The 25,936-nt window shown below is 35.4% G+C and overlaps 2 protein-coding genes across 2 annotated transcripts in view; one reads left to right on the plus strand and one right to left on the minus strand.

The window, feature by feature from the left end:
• Positions 1-350: 350 nt before the first annotated feature.
• Positions 351-9,240, minus strand: LOC123549830 (trafficking protein particle complex subunit 2-like protein). Its single transcript, XM_045338266.2, has 6 exons — positions 9,116-9,240; positions 5,512-5,684; positions 4,032-4,119; positions 3,246-3,325; positions 2,131-2,209; positions 351-935 (listed from the first exon to the last, which is right to left on the minus strand). The coding sequence occupies exons 1-5, from the start codon at positions 9,155-9,157 to the stop codon at positions 2,170-2,172; spliced, it is 423 nt and encodes a 140-aa protein (XP_045194201.1). The 5' UTR covers positions 9,158-9,240; the 3' UTR covers positions 351-935; positions 2,131-2,169.
• Position 9,241: 1 nt separating this feature from the next.
• Positions 9,242-25,936, plus strand: part of LOC123549829 (FACT complex subunit SPT16-like) — a 62,322-nt gene continuing 45,627 nt past the window's right edge. Inside the window, exon 1 of the mRNA XM_045338264.2 lies at positions 9,242-9,399. Coding sequence (XP_045194199.1) covers positions 9,331-9,399 — 69 coding nt within the window. The 5' untranslated portion in view covers positions 9,242-9,330. The remainder of the gene's footprint in view (positions 9,400-25,936) is intronic.

The raw sequence follows: 25,936 nt of genomic DNA on the forward strand, positions 1-25,936 counted from the left end.
TTTGGTGAAGATCGGATGAAAACTGTTCGACTTAGAGAACAGACAAAGCTAAATTCGCATTTTGTTGAGTAATTCAAGAGCCATATTCCAATAGTGCCTGGGGCGATTGTCTGGTTATCGAACTTGGCCGAGATCTTGTGCCCACAAACATTGTCAGCAAGTTTGGTGAAGATCGGATGAAAACTGTTCGACTTAGAGAGCGGACATGCTTTTGGACGCCGCCCACCGCAGGTGTTCACATAACATGCCCAGCTCTTTCAGAGACGGGCGTATAAAAACAACTCTTGACTGATTTCAACTCTCAGCTTTGAAATGAGAATGGACATAATTTACTTGTATACAAAGAAAACTTCCAGTAAGTTATTTATTGCACTTTTTGTCTTGTAGATAACATTACATATACACAACATATACATAGATATTTTGTACATACCAGTAACATACAGACTTATAAAAAACGACAGCATACAAATATATAGCACTTCCTTGATAATTCATGTTCAGACTTTTCTGACGGCAAATTATGTAACCAGTACTGAACTTGTGAAGAAATATTTGCAGGCCACCTGGGTACTTCAACCATTTGAAATTTTCAGTGGCACTTTTAATGAAATGAAAACAGTTATTCTGAAAAACAACATCTTGTTTTAGTGACGACACAATGCCTTGTACAGTATGTAGACACTTTGCTAATATGCAAAGATATGAAAAGGTTACGAAATTAAAAATAATTAGAAATCATCATTATGGTTAAAAGTCAGTGTTGATGGAAGATAGCATTAAAACTTCTTTATCGTAGTCTTGTTCGTCTTCAGCTCCCTTTATGTCAAACTATGTCATTATTATTCCAAACTTGATTACACATGTATTTCACTGCTGGATATCTGTTTCACTATAAAGGGTAGAAGTTGTTTTTCTACAACCTGATCTTGTTCCTGAAATAAAATCATTCAAGAGAACCATGTAATGTTGTAAAGTAGACTACTGATCATGGAGTTTCAGGTTTTTTCCATATTAAAAATATACTTGCCCTTTTTGGAATGGAAAAAGTTCTTTCAGACAAAACCATGTAATAAAAGTCAAGCTAAATTAGAAATTCTTCAATAAGATAATCTGAAGTGAAGTTCAAAGAGAAAAGTTACTGATGCTTGACATCATGGGACTGAAATAAAGCAATAGAGTGAAAGAATATATTAAGTGAAAAAATTTAGTACTATCTTTATGAACATACTATGGACATTATATCTGAATTTGAAAGAGTTAATTCAAACAGTTCATGCAAGTTAAAAATTTAAAAACTCCAATGTTTGCACAGTATTTTCTGAGATTGTGGTGGTCAATATATAGTTTATGACAGTTTGAATTCACAAGTCACAATGGACATCAACAGCAATCATAAATATCAACCATCATACAGTATTAGTTGATGGAAAGAAATAACTTAGACATAAATCCATGTTTATATACAGATTCAATTCCAAAATCCCAGCAACATCTTTCTTTGCAAGTATGAAAATAATATGTATTTATTTTAACTCCAAATTCATGGTTTTGAGTGTGCAAAATACATAAGACACTTGAATTTTCCAAAGATTTTCACCTCGTAAACTGTGTGTGGATTATACACAGAGAAACAGTAAATAGAGGATATTTGTTTGTCTTGGTGCAAGATCAAAATATATTTCACCAAGTGAACGCTATTAGAAAATGTAAATTATGGTGTTCACGCATGAAATATATTTCATTCTTACACTGAAACAAACAAACTGTCTATTTATTTTATGTATTTTTAATGGTTTTAATAAAATTATATCCAGATTTTCTGCACAACGTCATGACCTCATAATGTTGTGAAGTCAGAAAATCTTTGTAGAAAATCTGTAAATACTTCTATTACAATTCCTGGTTTCTTTTACATTCTATTATGATAAAATGTACATATTCATGATCCTGTTAGTATTTTCAGTTTCTTTACAAGTCTGAATGAGTTTGTTTTTATGGCAAGTTGACACAAAAAGGTCAAATATCTCTGACTTATAAAAGTGTGTGTCAGCGTACTATCCTCTAAACACATACAATATCGTGCCAATATTCAGTGCCCAAAAATGTGCAGAAAATGTAATTACTTACCAGATACACTATTTTAACATACATCACAAACTTGGTACTTCATTCTTGCATCATCGATATCACAGTGTTGTTAAATGTTCTGAAACAGAAATATTCAGTTAAACATTTAACATAGCGATCCAAAGTGAACCTTTTGGAATTATTTAAGACAAGGGCAAGCCCCTAGGAAGAATCAGCAGGACTCTAACCCAGAAAGTTGACAGGCTACCTTTATTTTTGTTGACACGTTGATCTGTAGAAGTTATTAGCTACTTGCAGAGATAAGGTAATTACAAGTACAAACAAGAAGCTGCGTTCAATAAACGCTTGATGCCCCCAGTGGCATCCTTGTCGATACAAAGCAACCTAAGTCCAAAACGAGGTGAAGTTCAAGGTCAAACTGAGGTCAGGTGATGTCTGAAGATGAGGAATGGTCACAGGTTACATCTGCATTAGTATCAAGTCATTCTAGTAAGGGGTATTGATGCTAGACGAAACGGTCCCATTTGTTTAACCAAGAGATGGCCCATATAAAGCAACCTAAGTCCAAAATGAGGTCAAGGTCAAACTGAGGTCAGGTGATGTCTGAAGATGAGGAATGGTCACAGGTTACATCTGCATTAGTATCAAGTCATTCTAGTAAGGGGTATTGATGCTAGACAAAACGGTCCCATTTGGTTAACCTCGTACGGACGGACGAACGAACGGACAATCACTATATGCCTCCCGCATCAGTAGATGCCGGGGATATAAAATTCCAAAAACACATCAGGTAAACTGAAAGCAGATATATACTGTGAAGTCATTATCTTTCTCGTGGGACTAATTTCTGCAGGTTTTGTGGATGTCTCGGTCCGTGAAACTAAATCCCAACAAAACAAACCCGATTCCCATTCTTTTTCTTCTAAAAAGCTGAAATTAACAAATTCATATTGCCATGAAACAACAATTTTGCCCAAAACCACAGAATACAATGCTTCAACAATAACTGAAATACTTTTCATAAACACTGTTAACACAGAACGTAACTGATTTAATGTACCCAAATCTGGGTAATACTTCTTATGAATCAATGTATGTTAACCTTTGTCAAGATGATGGCCAAAGAAACATTATTAAATTTCTCAAAAACTTACTTCGAGGTGATATTTTCACCAGGAATGTAAAACGGATTACACAGCATATCTACATAGGCATTATGTAACTTCCGAAACATCTGAAATATAGCGAGAAAAACACTGACAGATCTTAAATTTCACATTTCGCACATTTTTTTGAAATAGGTAATGCTGGTTTTATGTAGTACAGCCACTGTATTTAATATAAAACTAGAATGTGAGGCAGCAAGCAAATTTAGTATCTGCTGCATCCTTCCCTTTAACGACAATAAGATGAGATATTTATTAGCCCTATTTAAGCATACTTTTTGAGGGTTATGGAGATAACACAGTTGGCAGGAAAGCAGGATTTTATATTGCTATGTGCAGTCACCACGTCCTGTGTTGATGTGGGTTCAAATCCTCGCTCGTACTTCAATGATTTACTTACACTGGCAAAAAATGAGCATTGAGCTAAAAAGAAAACCAACAATATATCAAATGATGCTGAAAACTACTTGTATCAATATCATTTAGCCCTGGGCCCATATTCATCAAATCTGAAACCTTGACCTCAAGGTCACAAACATTCAATTCGCCATGATTTTGTTGACAGCTTTGTATTGCTACAATTTTGCTGAGCTTTCTGTAGCTGCAATTTCAACAATATTGCAAAGCTTCAATACTCTGTCATAATTTCACAAAGACAGTGCAAAAAGAAAATATAGCAGTTTGAAGTCAAAGCTTAAATTTCTGACTGGCTGAAATGTGTACAGATAGAGCATCAGACTATCCTAATTCATATTAGAAAGGGAAATAACTTACACTTCTTATTTCGTTATCACGCAAGGTCGTATTGGATGATTCTACCACAATCACAAACTTGATCTTAGTATTAGTTACATATCCGTATCTGTGTGGTGTTAAGTATTAAATGAATAATTATTCATACTAAACTTGGTGACACTTTTCAATATTTAACCTTAAGAAAAAGCCAGAGACTGGTTTACTATCAACATTATTGCCAGAGACTGGTTGCCTGTTATCATTACTGCCAGAGACTGGTTGCCTATCAACATTATTGCCAGAGACTGGTTGCCTGTTATGAGTACTGCCAGAAACTGGTTGCCTATCAACATTATTGCCAGAGACTGGTTGCCTGTTATCAGTACTGCCAGAGACTGGTTGCCTATTATTGTCAGAGACTGGCTGCCTGTTATCAGTACTGCCAGAAACTGGTTGCCTGTTACCAGTACTGCCAGGAACTGGTTGCCTATCATCGTTATTGCCAGACACTAGCTGCTTGTCATCACTACTGCCAGAGACTGGTTGCTTATCAACATTATTGCCAGAGACTGGTTGCCTGTTATCAGTACTGCCAGAGACTGGTTGCCTATCATCATTATTGCCGGAAACTGGTTGCCTGTTATCACTACTGCCAGAGACTGATTGCCTATCAACATTATTGTCAGAGACTATTTACCTGTTATTATTATTGTCAGTGAATGGTTACCTACTATCATTATGTTACTGTAACATATACATTCAAATAATCCTTTTTATGCTGCTTCAATAAAAAAAAGCAAAACACTGGCCTATTATAGTGTAATAAAGTAAAAATCCAATAATTCCGATTATTATTATTATACTAGATTTATATAGCGCCCTTTTCATGATAAACACGTTCAAAGCCACTAAATACATATAGCAAACGCAGCCACACAGGGCGCGAAATTCATCCTCTACTAGTACAGACACAGAGCAATCTGACCAGATGGACAGAGTGAGATAAAGCCACCAGAACAGAGAGAACAGAGAGAGATACAGGCCTGTCTGGCTAACTTAGCCCAGCTCTTTGAGAATAGACAGTCTGGTTCTTTAACGTGCCCGGTGTATAGCACCGATACACGCAAAGCCGTCTTTCCTGGGAAGAACCAGTACAGGCCTCTTAGTCAGGTGGGACTCAAGAGCATCTCAGAAATTTCGTTCCTGGACCGGGACTCGAACCCCGGACCTCTGGATTGGCAGTCAAGCGTGTTACCACTAGACCACCGGCCCACCACCGCAAAATAGCCATTTGGTCCAGGAAATTCAATGATTACAGTATTTCACAGGCTGCACATGTGTCATTATAAATAAACAGTGCATAAAACACATTGAATCCCACTTTAATTTCAGTGCCAATACAAAAGTATGCCTCTTTAAAGGACAGTCATTTGATTACATCAGGTTTCAGTGTGAATTAAAAAAATAATTAAGAAACCAAAAAAAATTATTGAACTTGTTGTGAAGTTCCAAAGGATACACTTTGTAGTCTTCTGTAGGATAAAGTAATCCCAGATAGAGTTCCCGAAGCTCGTTGGCATTTTTACCAGAGGATGACACTTTCTCTTCAATAACATCAAGAGATGTGTGAACTGTGTAATAGAACTTCAACTCACTGTCGGCTGATGCAGCTTTAATATATAATGGGTAATTCTGGAAGAAGAAAATTAATGTTTATGCAAATATGTAGGAAAAAGCAGAACATCCAAGACAAAGTTCAAGATCTTTTCAAAAACTTTCAAGGAATTTGCAAGTAATTTGATTACTTTTTAAGAGCTATTTTTCGCAAAACAATATCTTGAATCTTAGTTCCAACAAACATTATCAACTATTTCCAAAACACAGTAACTGTTATAGTAGCAATTGCTAGCTGTGTAAAATGTGATAAAATGCTGCCTTTTAAGACACCTACTGGTGCATACCTAACTGTTAAGTGACCAAATGGCATTATTTTCCTACATAAGAATCTTCTTTTATAAAATTTATTCTTTCCACAAAGGCCATTTTAAAAGAATTTGGTTGACATTCAAGCATTTCTTATTCAAAATTCTATTACTTTTTTAGTTCTGTAAGGGTTTTAGTCATTTTCAAGGAGTCTTCAAAGATTAGCAAAAAATTCAAGAATTTTTCAAAGTCTGTGCTATCCATGAACTAAAAAAAGAACATCAGCTTTATAACACTTCATTGACAAGATCACAACAATTGCACAAGATGAAAATAAAACCAAAACTTAATTAAAGTTTCAAGGTGGGTGAGAGGTCCATACTCATCGCCTTGGGTTCACTTTCTGTTGTGGGTAATTTTTTTCCAAATATAATATTTTTAACTTGAGATTATGTCACACTATTAAAAAGACATTGAAGGAAAATATATCATAGACACCAGCATCTTAGTCCTCTTGATCATCACATAATTTGTTTTCTGTGGTGAGTTTATCTGTATCCAGGCTTAGTTTGTAAATTTCACAGCACAACACCGACCAAGCTCAGACTGATTCTCGTATATCATGGACAAAGAGATTGTGTTGAATCATTTGAAGTATTAAAGTTGTCTTTCCTTCTTTACGCAATGATAGTAAATGGAATTTTTAACAAGAGCTGTCTGATGACAACGCGCTGGACTATTTGAAGCCCTTCCACCTAATACCAGCATACATGCAAAAGCTTTAAATAGCAAAATTTTCTAATTAGGAAACAATTTGGCTCATTGTCACAGGGGCAAAAAAAATCAGAATTACTTTTTGGCATTTTTTTTTCTTAGAAAACGTAATAATTGTAATATATTCAAGCGTATAAAGTTCATGGACCCATACTGTATCCTAGGTACGTTACTTCCACCTGTGTGTATGGGTGGGGAATCGGAAAATATGCAAATTCTGTCTAAACCATACGATATCCGAACTTATAGTTACTCTACATCTACATCTACATCTACATGATACTTCCAACAATCATTAACGATTATGACTGGAAGGCGCTTGTCTGGGCAGTGTTAAAAATGAGAAAACTCATTAGGTGCAAAGAATAAAAATTACTACAGGTGCTAAGTTAAAAAAACATAGTGAAGGAAGTTACTGCAGATGTACAGTGGCCAGCCGCTCAGCAAATATGTTGAGGCTGGGGCTGGACTGTACATATTGGGGAAGGCCATTCCATAGTCTGATTGTACGGGGGAAGAAGGAATTCATGTGGTATTGAGTACGGGACTGTGGAATTAGGTAGTTCAGGTTTCTGGTCGGAGTTAGATGGTTATGGTCGACGCATACATGATTTGTTCGGATTTTGTAAAAATAGATGAGAGAAGATTGTATGCGCCGTTGTTCTAAAGTTTGCCAGTTTAGGGTGTTAATCATCTGGGTTACACTGCTTGTATAGTTATAGTCGTTAAAGATAAACCGTGCAGCTGATCTTTGCACTTTTTCGACTTTGTATGAGAGGGACTTTTGCCAGGGGTGCCAGATGGATGAGCAATACTCGAGTTGTGGACGGACATAGGTGTTATAGGCTTTCTCTTTGACCTTTTTGTTTGTTGTCTGAACATTTCTTTTGATGAATTTAAGAGAGTTGTTTGCTTTAGAGGAAATAGTATTAATATGTTCAGACCAGTTTAAGTCTTTAGTTAGTGTAACACCTAAGTATTTAGCGGTATCGGTAGATTTCAGTTCCTTGTCATGCAGGGTGTAAGGAAACATGACAGGGTTTCGTTTGCGAGTAATTCTCAGCACCTCACACTTGTCTGGATTGAATTCCATTGACCAGTCCTGTTCCCACTTTTCAAGGGCGTACAAATCTTTTTGTAGTGTTTGGGCATCAGATGAGGACTTGACTGTAAGGTATACTATGGTATCATCTGCAAACAGTCTTGCCTTACTTCTAATAGAATCTGGTAGGTCATTAATGTAAGCCAGAAAGAGACAGGGCCCTAGGACGGATCCCTGAGGGATGTAATGTAATGGCCAGTTAAGCTTTACTTTATTATTATGACATGTTCATACTTAAATTATTATTTTATTTTAAAGAGAAGAAAGAAAGGAAATTGTAATGTAATGGCCAGTTAAGCTTTACTTTATTATTATGACATATTCATACTTAAATTATTATTTTATTTTCAAGAGAAGAAAGAAAGGAAATTGTAATGTAATGGCCATTCAGGACATAGTTATAAAGTAATATAGAAACAGTTCAGTATTCTAAAATATTGCTTCTCCGAAATATTATACATGTATAATTGTATATTGCTATCCTAAGGTTAACAAAGTACAGTTCTTCTCTGTACCAGGCATACAGGTAGCCAACTGGACGCTGGCATATTTCCATTATACATTGCAGTTTCATGCAGATTCAGCAGTCTGCAGAATGTTGTATCACCATATTTGTAATAACGCTCGGACATGATAGCTGATTACCAACAATGCTCTTGGGTATATTTCCTATATAACTCTGATGAACGAGAGAGAAAGGAGAACCGTTGAGAACGGCACGGATAACCGAACTGAATAGACTCTATTAGTTATGGGTTAGCTATCATTGTCAGTGCGTCTCACTTTTCCTTAAGAACCTGGGTTGAACTTTAAATAAAAACTGTTGACTTTCAAAGTGTTGTTTACTATTCCTTTGTCACCAGAGTTTATTACGTGACAAGGGACACCGGACAGGACAGGCAGGGTGTCAGAAGTGCAGCCGTCTACAACTACTCTTTGGGTTCGACCCTTCAGAAATGACTTTATCCACTGTGATACTAGAGGGTGGACACCCAGCTCATTAAGTTTAAATATCAATTTATTGTGATCAACCTTGTCGAATGCTTTACTAAAATCCATTACTATTACATCTGTTTGTTGACCTTGCTCAAGGTTGTCGTAAACTTCTTGTGTAAAGCTGATCAGTTGTGATTCACAGCTATGCTTAGATCTGAAGCAATGCTGGTACTGGCTTAAGAGGTCATTATTGTCTGCTATTATAAAATTTGACCCTTAAACACTGGTAAAAGCTATTAAAATGAATTTAACAAATAAAAATCATATTTACTGCATACAAAATGATTAAATATCTACTTATACTGAGCGAAAATTGAAATTAAAAAACCTCTTTAGCAATGACAGCCACACAAACAGCCATTTTGGACATTTCTGTTGTGTCTTATCCAATCAAATCTTTTCCTCTGACTGGAAAAACCCACATTTGGTTCTCGGCATTTCTTCCTCCGATTGAGCCAGGTTCTTCTTAATACCCACGTGATTAGGTTTTAGCTCGCGCCATTTTGACAACAATTGCGACATGGAATAAAAAAATCGCTGACAATGTCTAACATTCATGTTGATAAAGACGCGTATTGGCGTAGAATTAAAGCCCTGTATTCAGCTTGGGGTGTAAGTATCCTAAAATTTATATTTATCAATTATTTTGTGTTTTTAAACAATTTCAATGTGGTAGATCTCTAGTGAAAAATAATTATATCGATAATTAAGTTTTTTTACTAGAAAGGTACTGTTTCCATACAGTATTGGCTAACAACATATTCATGTGGTGTAAGTGATGTCTGTCTCAGTAATACTATGCATTAAAAAAAAATAAAGATCGTAAGAAAAATAAAGACAAGAAGCTATAAACTAAGAAGTGAAGTGGTAGAATAGATGGAGGAGCAGATCAGATATTTTCATTTCTTGTTATCCCTACGACCTGGAACAACTGATACGGGGACTGGAAACCGGCATTTATCTTATCTTATGCTGTCGTCCAATCGAAGCGTATGCCGTATGTTATTCTGCTATTACACAAACACTTACGCCTTACAGTTTAACTCGTCCTTTCAGTGAAAATCTGGGAAAGCATTTGTTGAATTATTTGTTGAAAACAAAAGTTCTGCCATTAAATTATTGCCTGCATCTGTTTTTAAATGGAAAATATCTACATTAATGTTACTTTTCGCCCTGTGAAAATGGCTAAATCTAGACTTGTCTTACCCAGAGAGAAAGATGTCGTTTTTTACATGATATTTGCCTTGTTGATTCAGAGTATTTAGAACAAAAAAAATTAGGACATATTTTAATGAAAATAGCAAGTCAAAACTGTAAACTGTTGCCTTAAAATATTTGTTTATGATATTGCTCTGTTCTTCACCATCTAAATGCGTGTTAAACCTAGATGATTTTCTGCAGTTTTATCTAAAAGTTCGGAATACTAAATGTAACTTCGTTGTCGGCCTTTTAAAAAAAATATTGTTATTTTAATTTAAATACATTGTATTTTTCACACATCAGTTTTAAGATTAAATTTATTAAACTAATTTTTGGAGTTTAAACAACAATTTCGTTTGAAACATTCCCTACGTTCAAGAAGAATGTTTGTTTCTGTATGTAGAAATCTGACATTATAAACAATAATTATAATTATGGCTCTACAAGATTAAGAAAAGTGTCAGCTTTCTGTTATTTTCCTTTTTAGCTCATCTGATTTTTTGAAAAAAAATGATGAGTTATTGTCATCACTTGAGCGGTTGTCGGCGTCGGCGTCGGCGTCTGCGTCGGCGTTGCCTGGTTAGGTTTTATGTTTAGGTCAGCTTTTCTCCTAAACTATCAAAGCTGTTGCTTTGAAACTTGGAAGACTTGTTCACCATCATAAGCTGACCCTGTATAGCAAGAAAAATAACTCCATCTTGCTTTTTGCAAGATTTATGGCCCCTTTTGTACTTAGAAAATATCAGATTTCTTGGTTAAGTTTTATGTTTAGGTCAACTTTTCTCCTAAACTATCAAAGCTATTGCTTTGAAACTTGGAATACTTGTTCACCATCATAAGCAGACCCTGTACATCAAGAAACATAACTCCATCTTGCTTTTTGCAAGAATTATTGCCCCTTTTGGACTTAGAAAATCAGTTTTCTTGGTTAAGTTTTATGTTTAGGTCAGCTTTTATCCTAAACTATCAAAGCTATTGCTTTAAAACTTGCAACACTTGTTCACCATCATAAGCTGACCCTGTACAGCAAGAAAAATAACTCCATCCTGCTTTTTGCAAGATTTATGGCCCCTTTTGGACTTAGAAAATATCAGATTTCTTGGTTAAGTTTTATGTTTAGGTCAACTTTTTCTCTTAAACTATCAAAGCTATTGCTTTGAAACTTGCAACACTTGTTCACCATCATAAGCTGACCCTGTACAGCAAGCAACATAACTCCATCCTGCTTTTTGCAATAATTATTGCCCCTTTTGGACTTAGAAAATCATTTTCTTGGTTGAGTATTATGTTTAAGGCAACTTTTCTCATAAACTATCAAAGCTATTGCTTTAAAACTTGCAACAGTTTTTCACAATCATAAGTGGACACTGTACATCAAGAAACATAACTCTATCCTGCTTTTTGCAAGAATGATGGCCCTTTTTAGACTTAGAAAATCATGGGTAGGACAATATTTCTATTATACAAAAAAAATCAGATGAGCGTCAGCACCCGCAAGGCGGTGCTCTTGTTTTTTTTGTCAGCAAAAAAAGAAAACTCGAGAAATTACCATGCCGGATTTGTCAATGTTAAAAGAATAATCACGAAAGTACCACAGTGATGTGCTATTGTTTTTTGGACTGATAAATAGAAAAAAACATGTCTTTACTACAGTTAATACACAAGAATGGAAGACGGGTGTTCTTTATTTAAAATAAGCTCGCAATTTAATACGACGTATCTTGCCTCCAGATCCTCTGAATTTGAGCGTTTGTCTGTCTGTCTGTGAAATGAGATGTCTGTTACAGCTACTTGTATGCCCCTGATCTGGGTTGTTTGGAAGACATTTTACAGACTTAAATAGCAAAAGTATAAAATGGATTCATCTACGTACACATTCATATATTATAATTATGGTACTTGTAGGTACACCCCATGCAGGGACTCCATGAAGGGTCTAAGTTTTAAATAGTGTCTAATATACTTAATAGTACGCTATCATATGTCCATGTATGGGCTACCATGGGACTCTCTGGAGGACGGACCTTTGTTTTAGACTGTATCCAGGCCCTATACCTGTATGTCCATTTGTAGGATGCATGGGTACAACTTCGATCGTAAGGGCTCAGACAATGTCAAAACCTTCCAATTTCAAACATTACGCGAACTGTCCTCAGCTTTCGAGATACACAAGGTACCCGGTCATGGTCTCAAATTGGTAGCAAAGTGTTTATGCAGGGTATGGCTATATCTCCTTCCCATAGCGTTCGAACTTGGTTGGAAGCCATGGTTAAATAGTGATACTTTTTAGCTCATCTGATTTTTTGAAAAAAAATGATGAGTTATTGTCATCACTTGAGCGGTTGTCGGCGTCGGCGTCGGCGTTGCCTGGTTAAGTTTTATGTTTAGGTCAGCTTTTCTCCTAAACTATCAAAGCTATTGCTTTGAAACTTGGAATACTTGTTCACCATCATAAGCTGACCCTGTATAGCAAGAAACATAACTCCATCTTGATTTTTGCAAGATTTATGGCCCCTTTTGTACTTAGAAAATATCAGATTTCTTGGTTAAGTTTTATGTTTAGGTCAACTTTTCTCCTAAACTATCAAAGCTATTGCTTTGAAACTTGAAATACTTGTTCACCATCATAAGCAGACCCAGTACATCAAGAAACATAACTCCATCTTGCTTTTTGCAAGAATTATTGCCCCTTTTGGACTTAGAAAATCAGTTTTCTTGGTTAAGTTTTATGTTTAGGTCAGCTTTTCTCCTAAACTATCAAAGCTATTGCTTTAAAACTTGCAACACTTGTTCACCATCATAAGTTGACCCTGTACAGCAAGAGACATAACTCCATCCTGCTTTTTGCAAGATTTATGGCCCCTTTTGGACTTAGAAAATATCAGATTTCTTGGTTAAGTTTTATGTTTAGGTCAACTTTTTCTCTTAAACTATCAAAGCTATTGCTTTGAAACTTGCAACACTTGTTCACCATCATAAGCTGACCCTGTACAGCAAGCAACATAACTCCATCCTGCTTTTTGCAATAATTATTGCCCCTTTTGGACTTAGAAAATCATTTTCTTGGTTGAGTATTATGTTTAAGTCAACTTTTCTCATAAACTATCAAAGCTATTGCTTTAAAACTTGCAACAGTTTTTCACCATCATAAGTGGACACTGTACATCAAGAAACATAACTCTATCCTGCTTTTTGCAAGAATGATGGCCCTTTTTAGACTTAGAAAATCATGGGTAGGACAATATTTCTATTACACAAAAAAAAATCAGATGAGCGTCAGCACCCGCAAGGCGGTGCTCTTGTTTGTAATTCAAATCCAACCAAAACCGGCCCTTTGATAAAGGTTTGAAGTTACGTGGTAAAATACTTCTTCAGGGAAGTGAGCTCGAGTTAATTCATAATAATTAAGCATATCACCACATGCAGTCGCATGCTGTTTTTGCTTCAGAAACCCTTTAGATCAATCTCTGATCATCTAATTATCGCCACTTAACATGTGACTGGTAAACCCTTTGAACAATAAGTGTTATAGCTCCATGATTAACATGAAGTAATATGCTAATTACACGCTAATCGATAGTGGCGAAAACAAAATATCGATCGCTAACGACTGGTCGATATTTACAAGTATGGACGACAGCATAATACAGATAAATGTATTGATTTATACGGAGTTTCTACTCCCCGTATTAGACCTTCCTGCTACGACTTGCATTTTTCGACGGACATATGTTTGCGACGATGTCGGTATTTCCCGTTAATTTGCATATCCTGTGAGTGTCAAGCGGTGATGATGTAATATTTTGGTATAATAAATAAACAAAGTTCTACAGATGTCCTCATGCTAATAAAGTAAATCAATAAATTAATATCAACACTGTACCATTTTATACATCTTTTATTTAATCCCAAAATTGGTACTTCAGTGACACTCTCATTTAGTCACTTAGGTCAGAGTTCTTTGATTTTTCGTTACTCAGACCCGCCGACCCTATTTTCCGTCATTTTCAAAAAAAATAAAAATTGAAATTTCAAAAATTTCAAAATTATTTCGGGCGATGATCGAGACGACAACGTCGATATTCGTCAGCTCATTATCCGTCAGTGTCATATAGGCGCAATTTCCGCTCAAATGGAAGCGTCTCCCGTACGTAAACAAAAACTTGAGTGAAATTTAAGATTGTCTTTGAACGATTTATGCGTGATGGAAAAGCGGTCACACATTAAACCGGAATCCACCTAAAAACCGGAATACACCGGAATACACTTTGCATAACCGGAATACACCTGTATTTTTTAATTTAAAGGTATTTTTGAAGTGTTTTTGATATAATTCAATCATATTTATCATAAATAATTAATATACGAAAGGAAAATAAAATACGTTCATGCAAAATAATTTTATACGAGATTGAAGTTCGGCATCCGCGCCGGAAATTTCCATAACCGAAATACACCCGTATTTCAATAATAAATGGTATTTTTGTAGGGGCTATTGCAGAAAACATTCGAGTATAATATAAAATAATTAGTTAACAAAAGGAAAATGAAATACTTTAACCCAAAATGATTTTATACGAGATTGAAATTCGGCGAGCTTACGGAAATGTTGCAAGCTTACGTCGCTCTTACTAGATACCGGAATGTTGATTATTGGAAATTATTTAATAGTTTCTTCACATTTCATTTAAAAAAATGAAAAAAAGAAAATAATTTATGATAAAAAAATATATGCAGCGTAACAAACACGTGTCTCTAATTAGTCCCGATAGAGTTTGATTGGATTATCACACCTATTGATAATCAATTAATCAGTATATTTGAAAGAACACACAAGTGACATGTGACAAATAATGTGTAACGAGGGAAGTGCAGTTAAATATGATAAGCTTTTATTTAATTTCATTTGTCGATATTATTGCAAATTGAAAAATTGAAGAAAAACAGGTACATTCAGTATAATTTTTATTTTTGCACACGAAAAGCTTATACAACCATATACATGTATACTTAAACGTATCAACACTTACTCAATGTTTTACTAAAACAGCGATGAATTGCAGATTTAATCATACGTAACATTGGCCGAATTTTTTTACGAGTTGACATTCCAGATACACCATAGAAGGCACATTTATATATTAATGCATATTGCTCTTGGTATGATTTTCCAGGCGTGTAACGTAACTGTCACCAAATATTTTTGTCTATGGTTAATATATCATATTATTGAATGAAGCATATTTCCTCGACGGCAGATTATTTTGACAACGAAAAGCTGTAAAAACATCTTTAACTTTCTTTAAATATTTTGATCGATACTATAGCAATCAGTGTCCACTCAACATGCTCAACTTGTTGATTGACATGTGACACTCGAATAACATGCCTGTTCGTTATTAACAATTATAAGGTACTTTTAACAGAATGATAAGCAATAAGATTTAAAAGTACCGTAGATACCCATGTATAATGCGCAGTTTTTTGACCCCCGGGACCACCCCCGAATCGTGGGTGCGCATAATACACAGGTATAGACAATTTTCCAACTTCAAAACAAGTTTGTTACCGATGTTCGCCATTTTGGTAAAGGGAAACTACTCCCCGCGCTTACTGTCTCCGCTAAAATCTAAGATTGCCGTTATGTTCCGTAAAAGATCGAATTGTTTATTTTTCTTTCAAACAAAATTAATTTCATATAAATTTAAAAGTATTTTGACGAAAGAAATGTTTATAAATCACAAAAATTATGATACTAATTAAAGATCGAGAATTATCTTTAACCGAGATCAAACTGTGAACAACATAACTGACATGAGGTGACACGTTAATTGCCGGTAATTACTGGCTTTATGATCGTGACAAAAAGACTATCACACCTTTTGTTATCAGTTTGAATTGAGAAGCTCATGTCATTTTGAAAGATACCATTCCGAAATATTGAATCAGCTGCTATTTATTTATTCAAAATAGTGAATTAAAAAAGGTAAAACAACAAATATAACAATAATTTACTGGTTTTATTTTCGAGAAAACAAAAATCGATAGTACCGTGAGACCGATGCTGCTCTCCGCCGCGGAGATAAAATTTATTACCGGTGTCGATGTAAACTCTTCTTTCGTTTTCCATCCACCTCAAAATTGACCAAAAATGGTTTTTTTTCCCAGGATTTTGGACTAAGATCGGGGTGCGCATTATACACGGGTGCGCATTATACATGGGTATCTTCGGTATATTTCATACTGGTTATTATTAAAGTTCAGTAAATAAAGAGTGGAGGAATATCATATTCGCATAAAAAGATATTTTGAAATAATTTGAACTAAAAAATTGAAACTTTAAAGAAACTTAGCTACCTAAGTTGAAAGCTAAGAAAATTATGGCGATTGTGGTTCATCCAAGAGTGCGCAAATTTCCCGTACGCTCAACAAATTTTCAATCCCATATAAAAACGTTTTGCGCGTTTTAATTTGCTTTTGTAAATTAATTATTCATTTTAGATATGATTTAATTCTGTCATAAACCCTAAAAATACGATTGATTTAAGAAATACGGGTGTATATTACAGAATTTTAGGACATGGAAATTCATTCACGAATGCGCAAATTTTCAGTGTGCACGCCGATTTTCAGTCGTGTACAAGATGTTAATATCCTTTCGAAAATTAATTATTTATGATAAATATGTTTGAATTCAGTCATAAACCACTTCAAAAATACCATTTGTTGAAGAAATACAGGTGTATTTCGGTTATGGTAATTTCCCGAGCGGTCGCCAAATTTCAATCTCGTATAAATCGTTTTGTGTTAAGTATTTTATTTTCCTTTTGTAAGCTTATTATTTATATTAAACACGAATGATTTCTGAAAAAAAAAAACACTACAAAATACCATTTATTAATAAAATACGGGTGTATTTCGGTTATGGAAATTTCCGGCGCGGTCGCCGAATTTCAATCTCGTATAAAATCATTTTGCGTGAACGTATTTTATTTTCCTTTCGTATATTAATTATATATGATAAATATGATTGAATTATATCAAAAACACTTCAAAAATACCTTTAAATTAAAAAATACAGGTGTATTCCGGTTATGCAAAGTGTATTCCGGTGTATTCCGGTTTTAGGTGGATTCCGGTTTAATGTGTGACCCGAATATTTGGTTTGTGATCTATTATATAGACAATAAAACAACGAAAAACAAGTTCTGTAAAGGTTACGGTCAGTAACGGTGTCTCAAAATGCTAGAAAAATATAGATTTACCAGACGTAAATAACAACGGCAACATTGAATGTGAATTTGACATGCCTTTGGCAGTTATATAAAGGGGCCCAGGCCTGTGATTTGGGGCAAAAACAGCTCGGTGTTTGGGCAAAGGGGAATAAAAAACCTGATTTAAAGTCAGTTTTTGGGGAAAACTGCATAATTTAAAAGATATTTTCTGAGGGAAGGACCCTATTATGAAGGGGGATTAAACCCTGTGATATGCTTATGAAGACATATATATATATATATATATATATATATATATATTACAAGTTGCCTGATTGGAGGTATTTATCTATATATTGTTGTTGTTTTGTCTAGCAATTGTCCGTCTGTCCTCTATATATTTAGTGTTATTTCTAGAGCGACACAGCGGGGCGCCCCGCCCTGCCCTTTTTAATTGCCGCCACGCTGCCCTTATAATGTGCCCGCCTGCCTTTGATCTTCTGCTAAATCCCGCCCTTTATCCTGTAGACATGCCTCGCTGGTATTTTGATCAGCAAATTGCGTCACGGCGAGTGCACACAGGTAACGAGAATCAATGAGGTGTTATGATTAATTGATAAAGTATTGATTATGTGTACTGTCAAAAAAGCGCCAATTAATAAATTATCCGTAAGCGGCCAGCTGATTACCGAGCACGTGAAAAGCGCCCTGTAAAATTTCTTCATGCAAGCTTTAAATTAAACCATTGTTTAGTATAACAAGAATATATCTTTGCAGTCTAATCCTACCTTCATTTTTACTAGAAAATCCACAAATTTTAATGAATTTCGAAAGCAAAAATAAGTTAAAGATATCCGTTCACGATTCTAATTACACCCGATGTCGTATGCAAACAACAACAACAACATGCAAATTTTCAATTATTCCTTCAAAAAAGCTGAATATCACTGTTATTTTTTATGATAAGTATCATCATAATTTGAGGAATTATCTCTGGTTTACCTTAGTGAGTCAAGTAAACAGAATAAAACCCACTTTCACATGTCATTCCGAAAGTGTACCAGTATCCGGATAGTACATTTTGGATACATTTTTTTACAAACTTTTATAGCACTTTTCTGTTAATGAAATATTGATGAAAGACCTAATTAATATGACATAAATTTTGATGCATGTTAGTTTACAGTGTGACCTGAAACTGACCTATTTATTATGTTGTAACATGATCTTGGCTTAAAGCTTATTAGACACATATATAACATATAAAAACCCTCCACTATATCATAATTATCCATATGAATAAGTTGACATCCTTGGTAACATTTTTTGAGAAAAAAGCTTAAATGAATGGTTTGACAAAAAATATAAAGTAATGTTAAACTAGGGCTGTCATCGATAGAAACGATATCGATGTATCAACTGTATTTTTTGGTCGATCGATTATCGATTCCCATTTTCAAAAATCGATATTTTACAGAGAGAAAAAACAACTGTCTAGATAAACACTCAGACCCTCTAAAACAACTTTTTCTGCCTGCAAAAATGTGCCGAAAGTAACGGAAGTTGTCAAAAAAGGTCATGTCTAAACTTGTACCGTAGCAGTCTTTTCCCACTAGCCGGCACTACCTATATGGGTAGAAGTAAAAAGGGCTCAACTTCAGAATCTATTTGCAAAAAGTTACGTTGTCCTGTCTTGAAAGGTCGCTTCGTTGTTTGTGCATGTAAAAACATAGAGTATATATACTGTTTCTACGTCAGTCTTGGCTTTTTACTTGTTCGCGTATAGCTGATCACTCAGTAAAAGGTACAGAATTTATCTAGTGTCCGTAACAATAGCAATCAAAGATGGCCGAAGAGGAAGCCGTCGCCGGCTTAAATAGTGGAAAAACAGTCAAAAGACGGAATGAAAAGCTTTGTTTGGGTTCGTAGAAACACAGGTTGTTGCTTAAACATGCCTTTCAGTACAACAAACAAACAGTCAAACACTACAAATTTGAGGCCCATTGAAAACTTGGGCAGAAGTTAAAAAAGAAAACAAAAAAAAAACAACAAAAAAACACGCGGTGCCAGTACCTAATCCGAATGTAAACTTGTGCAAGGTAAAAATTAAGACAGGGTATGAAACAGGCTAAAAATAAATAAAAACATTGTAAATAAATAAATTAATTAATTTAATAAATAAATAAATATCTGTGGAAGAGAAGTGCAGAATTTTAGCTGTTTGAACCCCAACTCCAGTGCCTGATATTATAGTTTACTAGGTTGTAAAGTAGGATAAATGCAAAGGAGGAGTGAAGGCACAATGAAGATCTATAAAAGATTTCATTAATTTTCATTTATTTTATTTATTTCATAGATACAAATACAACACAATCAAACAGTAATATAAAAAGTAGGCAAAAAAAAAAGACATAACATTAACGAGAAGGTATATAGCATGCCCATAAACAAAGAGATTGTTAATCTAACTTAATAATCGATATATCGATGTATCGTCGATATTTGTCTTCCGATATATCGGTATCGTCGATATGCAAAAGACCCAATCAATGACAGCCCTATGTTAAACCCTTTGTAAACTCTGTTACTGGTTTTGGGAACATATCTTTTACCACTTTATTCTGTGATTCAAAAGTATGTGCACAAAAATCATAAGTGTGATAAATACATAACTATAAACATCTAGAAATGTAACTACTGCTGCGGTAACTTTCCAGTTTAAAACGGCACCCTGCCCCTTTTTGGCAGCACCCTGCCCCTTTTAGACAGCACCCTGCCCTTTTTGAGCTCTAGAAATAACACTAATATTCCATTGCATACAAATCCTTTTCAGGGACCTATGATCTATGTAGCTACTTACGCTTTCAGTCATTTTCTGGCCATTGAATATAAAATAATGAGTGGCCTGACTTTGAATCACTTGCCCCTAACCACTGTGGGATCGAGCCCCACTCAGGTCATCATGTGAAAAAAGATATCCAGCTGGCTGACGGAAGTAGGCCATTCTACCCAGATGCCAGTTCTTGCCTGAGTTGATGCCCAGAGGAGTACCTGCATGGGGTCTTCCTGCACCATTTAAGTCTGGAAAGTCACCATATGACCTATAAAATTGTGTCAGTGTGACTTATAACACAACAAATAAATATTAAAATGTATTAAATAAAGATCTTGGTCAGAAAAGTTTATGAATTAAAAATAAAAGAATGCACATGCTAAAAATGAAACCAGCCGATCAGACCATTGAAAATTGCTATTCAATCATCAATTTAATACTCGCCGGAGATGTTATAACCAAAGGCAAATAGTACCCAAGCCCAAAGAGTGATTTTGTTAAAGTTTTTGAAATCATCAATTTTATGTTCAAGATAATAAAAAAGTTAAACATAGAATGGCAGTTTTCTTTGTATTACATGTTAAATGCGTATTAAAGTAGTGTTAAAATCCTTTCAGGCAACACATTTGAAGTGATCGCATATCGTCTGTTGTTTTAGTAAATTTTACCGCCTTTTTATTTTTATTTTTGCCCTCCTCCTGTCAACATTTTTCTGCCCAAAATCAGAGTAACAAAAAATAAAAAAAACTCTGGCCTTAGAAGCATATAAATATGGTTTAAAAGTTCGTCTGCAGACACAGCCATCTTTGTTTTTATTGATCGTGTAATGATTTTTAAAAAACCCATGCCATACAGTAAAAATACCGCGATCTGATTTATATGACCCTCTTGCAGAATAAATTAAGAATGTTAAGGATATTCTTTAATAAATACTTACATTACGCATGTACTTGTTAAAAAATTTTATATTACACATGCTAATTGTTAAAAATTTAGTTTTAATATTGATAAAAAATCCCATCAACATTGTTAAATGGGTGTTACTTGATAAATGTTATGGTTGGGTATAGTGATTTCCCGATTGTCACCGACAATCGAATAATCGTCATTAATTTTTCCAGGTCGGCGACAATCGATTGTGTGAGATGCAATCGATTGTAAGGTAATAATAGATCTATTTTTCCATGTATTAATTTGCTTAACCTACTGAATAGGGCTACAAGTATTCAGAACCCGATTCTGACGACGGGAGTTGTTCCACCATTTTACCAAAATTTTTGGTCAAGGAAGAGCACTCGTTTGCATTGAAATACCGGGAACTTGGATAATTTTCTGTTCCTGTAAGTTCGGATAGTATGTGAAGCAATTGTTTACCAACAAAAAAGTGAGAAAAATCCAGGGGAAATATAATAATATTCTTGTTTAAATGGATTTGTCACACATCACAAAAGATAGATAGAATCAACTATTTGACTGATCGTAAGATGCTATCATTCTGTCAATTGCGTATGTAACAATCGTGAATTTATTACAATCATAATTTCTCAAACAATTTTACAAACAAATATCTGGAACAACTGATACGGGGACTGGAAACCGGCATTTATCTTATCTTATGCTGCGTATGCCGTAGGTTATTCTGCTATTACTCAAACACTTACGCCTTACAGTTTAACTCGTCCTTTCAGTGAAAATCTGAGAATGCATTTGTTGAATTTTTTATTGAAAACAAAAGTTCTGTCATGAAATTATTGCCTGCATCTGTTTTTAAATGGAAAATATCTACATTAATGTTACTTTTCGCCCTGTGAAAATGGCTAGATCTAGACTTGTCTTACCCAGAGAGAAAGATGTCATTTTTTAGCCCACCATCATCAGATGGTGGGCTATTCAAATCACTCTGCGTCCGTGGTCCGTCGTCCTTCCGTCCGTCCGTCCGTCATTCCGTCCGTCCGTCCTTCCGTTAACAATTTCTCGTTATCGCATCTCCTCAGAAACTACCAGGGGGATTTTGACCAAACTTTGTCAGAATGATGTATTGGTACCCTAGTTGTGTCCCCTTGAAAATCAGACTGGTTCAACAATTTTTGAATGAGTTATGGCCCTTTGTTTATTTCTATAATTTACATAGATTTATATAGGGAAAACCTTTGAAAATCTTCTTGTCCAAAACCACAGAGCCTAGGGCTTTGATATTTGATATGAAGCATCATCTAGTGGTCCTCTACCAAGATGATTCAAATTATTTCCCTGGGGTCTAATATGGCCCCGCCCCGGGGGTCACATGGTTTATATAGACTTGTATAGGGAAAAACTTTGAAAAACCTCTTATTCAAAACCACAGGGCCTAGGGCTTTGATATTTTGTATGTGACATCATCTAGTGGTCTTCTACTAAGATTGTTCAAATTATCCCCCTAGGGTCAAATATGGCACCGCCTCGGGGGTCACATGGTTTACATAGACTTATATAGGGAAAAAACTTTGAAAATCTTCTTGTCAATAACCTACAACATTCAGATTTGGACCACATGTATGGTTTTGAGTGGCAAGATGAACCTTGACATGAGTTGACCTTGATTTTGACCTAGTGACCTACTTCCACATTTATGTAGCTACAGCCTTCAAATTTGGACCACATGCATAGTTTTGTGCACTGAAAAAAACTTTGACCTTGACATTGACCTAGTGACCTACTTTCACATTTTTGAAGGTACAGGCTTCAAATTTGGACCACATGCATAGTTTTGTGTTCTGAAATGAAATTTGACCTTGATTTTGACCTGGTGACCTACTTACACATTTCTCAAGCTACAGCCTTCAAATTTGGACCACGTGCATAGTTTTGTGTACCGAAACAAACTTTGACCTTTACATTGACCTAGTGACCTACTTTCACATTTTTGAAGGTACAGGCTTCAAATTTGGACCACATGCATAGTTCTGTGTTCCGAAATAAAATTTGACCTTGATTTTGACCTGGTGACCTACTTTCACATTTCTGTAGCTACAGGCTTCAAATTTAGACCACATTCATAGGATTGTGTACCGAAGCAAACTTTGACCTTGACATTGACCTAGTGACCTAATTCACATTTTAGAAGGTACAGGCTTTAAATTTGGACCACATGCATAGGTTTGTGTTCTGAAGTGTAATTTGACCTTGATTTTGGCCTAGTGACCTACTTTCACATTTCTCAAGCTACAGCCTTCAAATTTGGACCACTTGCATAGTTTTGTGTACGGAAATAAACTTTGACCTTAAGATTGACCTAGTGACCTACTTTCAAATTTCTCAAACTACAGCCTTCAAACTTGATGCACATGCATAGTTTTGTGTACAAAGAACTTTGTCCTTGAAATTGATCTAGTGACCTACTTTCACATTTCTCAAGCTACAGCTTTCGAATTTGGACCACATGCACAGTGTTGTGTACGGAAATGAAATTTGACCTTGAGCTAGTCATTAAGTCTTGAAATTTGGAACACTCAAAAATGGCACATTGGTGGGCGCCAAGATCACTCTGTGATCTCTTGTTACATGATATTTGCCTTGTTGATTCAGAGTATTTAGAACAAAAAAAAATAGGACATATTTTAATGAAAATAGCAAGTCAAAACTGTAAGCTGTTGCCTGAAAATATTTGTTTATGATATTGCTCTGTTCCTCACCATTTAAAAGCATGTTAAACCTAAATGATTTTCTGCAGTTTTATCTAAAAGTTCGGAATACTAAATGTAACTTCGTTGTCGGCCTTTTTGTAAAAAAAAAAATTTGTTATTTTAATTTAAATACATTGTTTGTTTCACACATCAGTTTTAAGATTAAATTTATTATGCCCCCCTTCGAAGAAGTGGGGTATATTGTTTTGCAGATGTCGGTCTGTCGGTCGGTCGGTCGGAATGTAGACCAATCCGTTTCCGGATGATAACTCAAGAATGCTTGGGCCTAGGATCATGAAAGTTGATAGGGAGGTTGGTCATCACCAGCAGATGACCCCTATTGATTTTGAGGTCTGTATGTCAAAGGTCAAGGTCACAGTGACCATGAATAGTAAAACGGTTTCCGGATGATAACTCAAGAACGCTTGGGCCTAGGATCATGAAAGTTGATAGGGAGGTTGGTCATGACCAGCAGATGACCCCTATTGATTTTGAGGTCAATATGTTAAAGGTCAAGGTCACAGTGACCCTGAACAGTTAAACGGTTTCCGGATGATAACTCAAGAACGCATAGGCCTAGGGTCACGAAAGTTGATAGGGAGGTTGGTCATGACCAGCAGATGACCCCTATTGACTTTGAGGTCAGTATGTCAAAGGTCAAGGTCACATTGACCAGGAACAGTAAAGTGGTTTCCGGGCAATAACTCAAGAACGCTTGGGCCTAATGTCAGGAAAATTGATAATAAGGTTGTTCATGATCAGCAGATGACCCCTATTGATTTTGAGGTCATTAGGTCAAAGGTCAAGATCACATTGGCCAGGAACAGTTAAAAAGGTTTCTGATCTTCTTGTCTAAAACCACAGAGCCTAGGGCTTTGATATTTAGTGTGAAGCATCATCTAGTAGTCCTCTACCAAGATGATTCAAATTATTGCCCTAGGGTCTAATATGGCCCCGCCCCGGGGGTCACATGGTTTATATAGACTTATATAGGGAAAAACTTTGAAAAACCTCTTGTCCAAAACCACAGGGCCTAGGGCTTTGATATTTGTTTGTGACATCATCTAGTGGGCTTCTACTAAGATTGTTCAAATTATCCCCCTAGGGTCAAATATGGCCCCGCCCCGGGGGTCACATGGTTTACATAGACTTATAGGGATAAACTTTGAAAATCTTCTTGTTCAAACCACAAAGACTAGGGCTTTGATATTTGTAATATAGCATCATCTAGTAATTCTCTACCAAGTTTGTTCAAATTATCCCCCTAGGGTCAAATATGGCCCCGCCCTGGAGGTCACATGGTTCATATAGACTTATATAGGGAAAAGTTTTTAAAGTCTTCTTGTCAATAACCTACAACATTTAAATTTTGACCACATGTATGGTTTTGAGTTGCAAGATGAACCTTGACATGAGTTGACCTTGACCTTCATCTAGTGACCTACTTTCACATTTCTGTAGCTACAGCCTTCAAATTTGGACCACATGCATAGTTTTGTGCACCGAAAAAAATTTTGACCTGGACATTGACCTAGTGACCTACTTTCACGTTTTTGAAGGTACAGGCTTCAAATTTGGACCACATGCATAGTTTTGTGTCAGATTAAACCAGAATGGTAGAACTTTTGTTTACAGTGAGCATATAATTTCTGTTCCTTGTGCAATTACTAAATGCATCAAGGGGGGCATTTCGTGTTCGACGAGCTCTTGTTAAACTAATTTTTGGAGTTTAAACAACAGTTTCGTTTGAAACATTCCCTACATTCAAGAAGAATGTTTGTTTCTGTATGTAGAAATCTGACATTATAAACAATAATTATAATTATGGCTCTACAAGATTAAGAAAAGTGTCAGCTTTCTGTTATTTTCCATTTTTAGCTCATCTGATTTTTTGAAAAAAAATGATGAGTTATTGTCATCACTTGAGCGGTTGTCGGCGTCGGCGTTGCTTGGTTAAGTTTTATGTTTAGGTCAGCTTTTCTCCTAAACTATCAAAGCTATTGCTTTGAAACTTGGAATACTTGTTCACCATCATAAGCTGACCCTGTATAGCAAGAAACATAACTCCATCTTGCATTTTGCAAGATTTATGGCCCCTTTTGTACTTAGAAAATATCAGATTTCTTGGTTAAGTTTTATGTTTAGGTCAACTTTTCTCCTAAACTATCAAAGCTATTGCTTTGAAACTTGGAACACTTGTTCACCATCATAAGCAGACCCTGTACATCAAGAAACATAAC

This window comes from Mercenaria mercenaria, chromosome 6 (genome assembly GCF_021730395.1).
Source record: "Mercenaria mercenaria strain notata chromosome 6, MADL_Memer_1, whole genome shotgun sequence".
Lineage (NCBI taxonomy): Eukaryota > Metazoa > Mollusca > Bivalvia > Venerida > Veneridae > Mercenaria > Mercenaria mercenaria.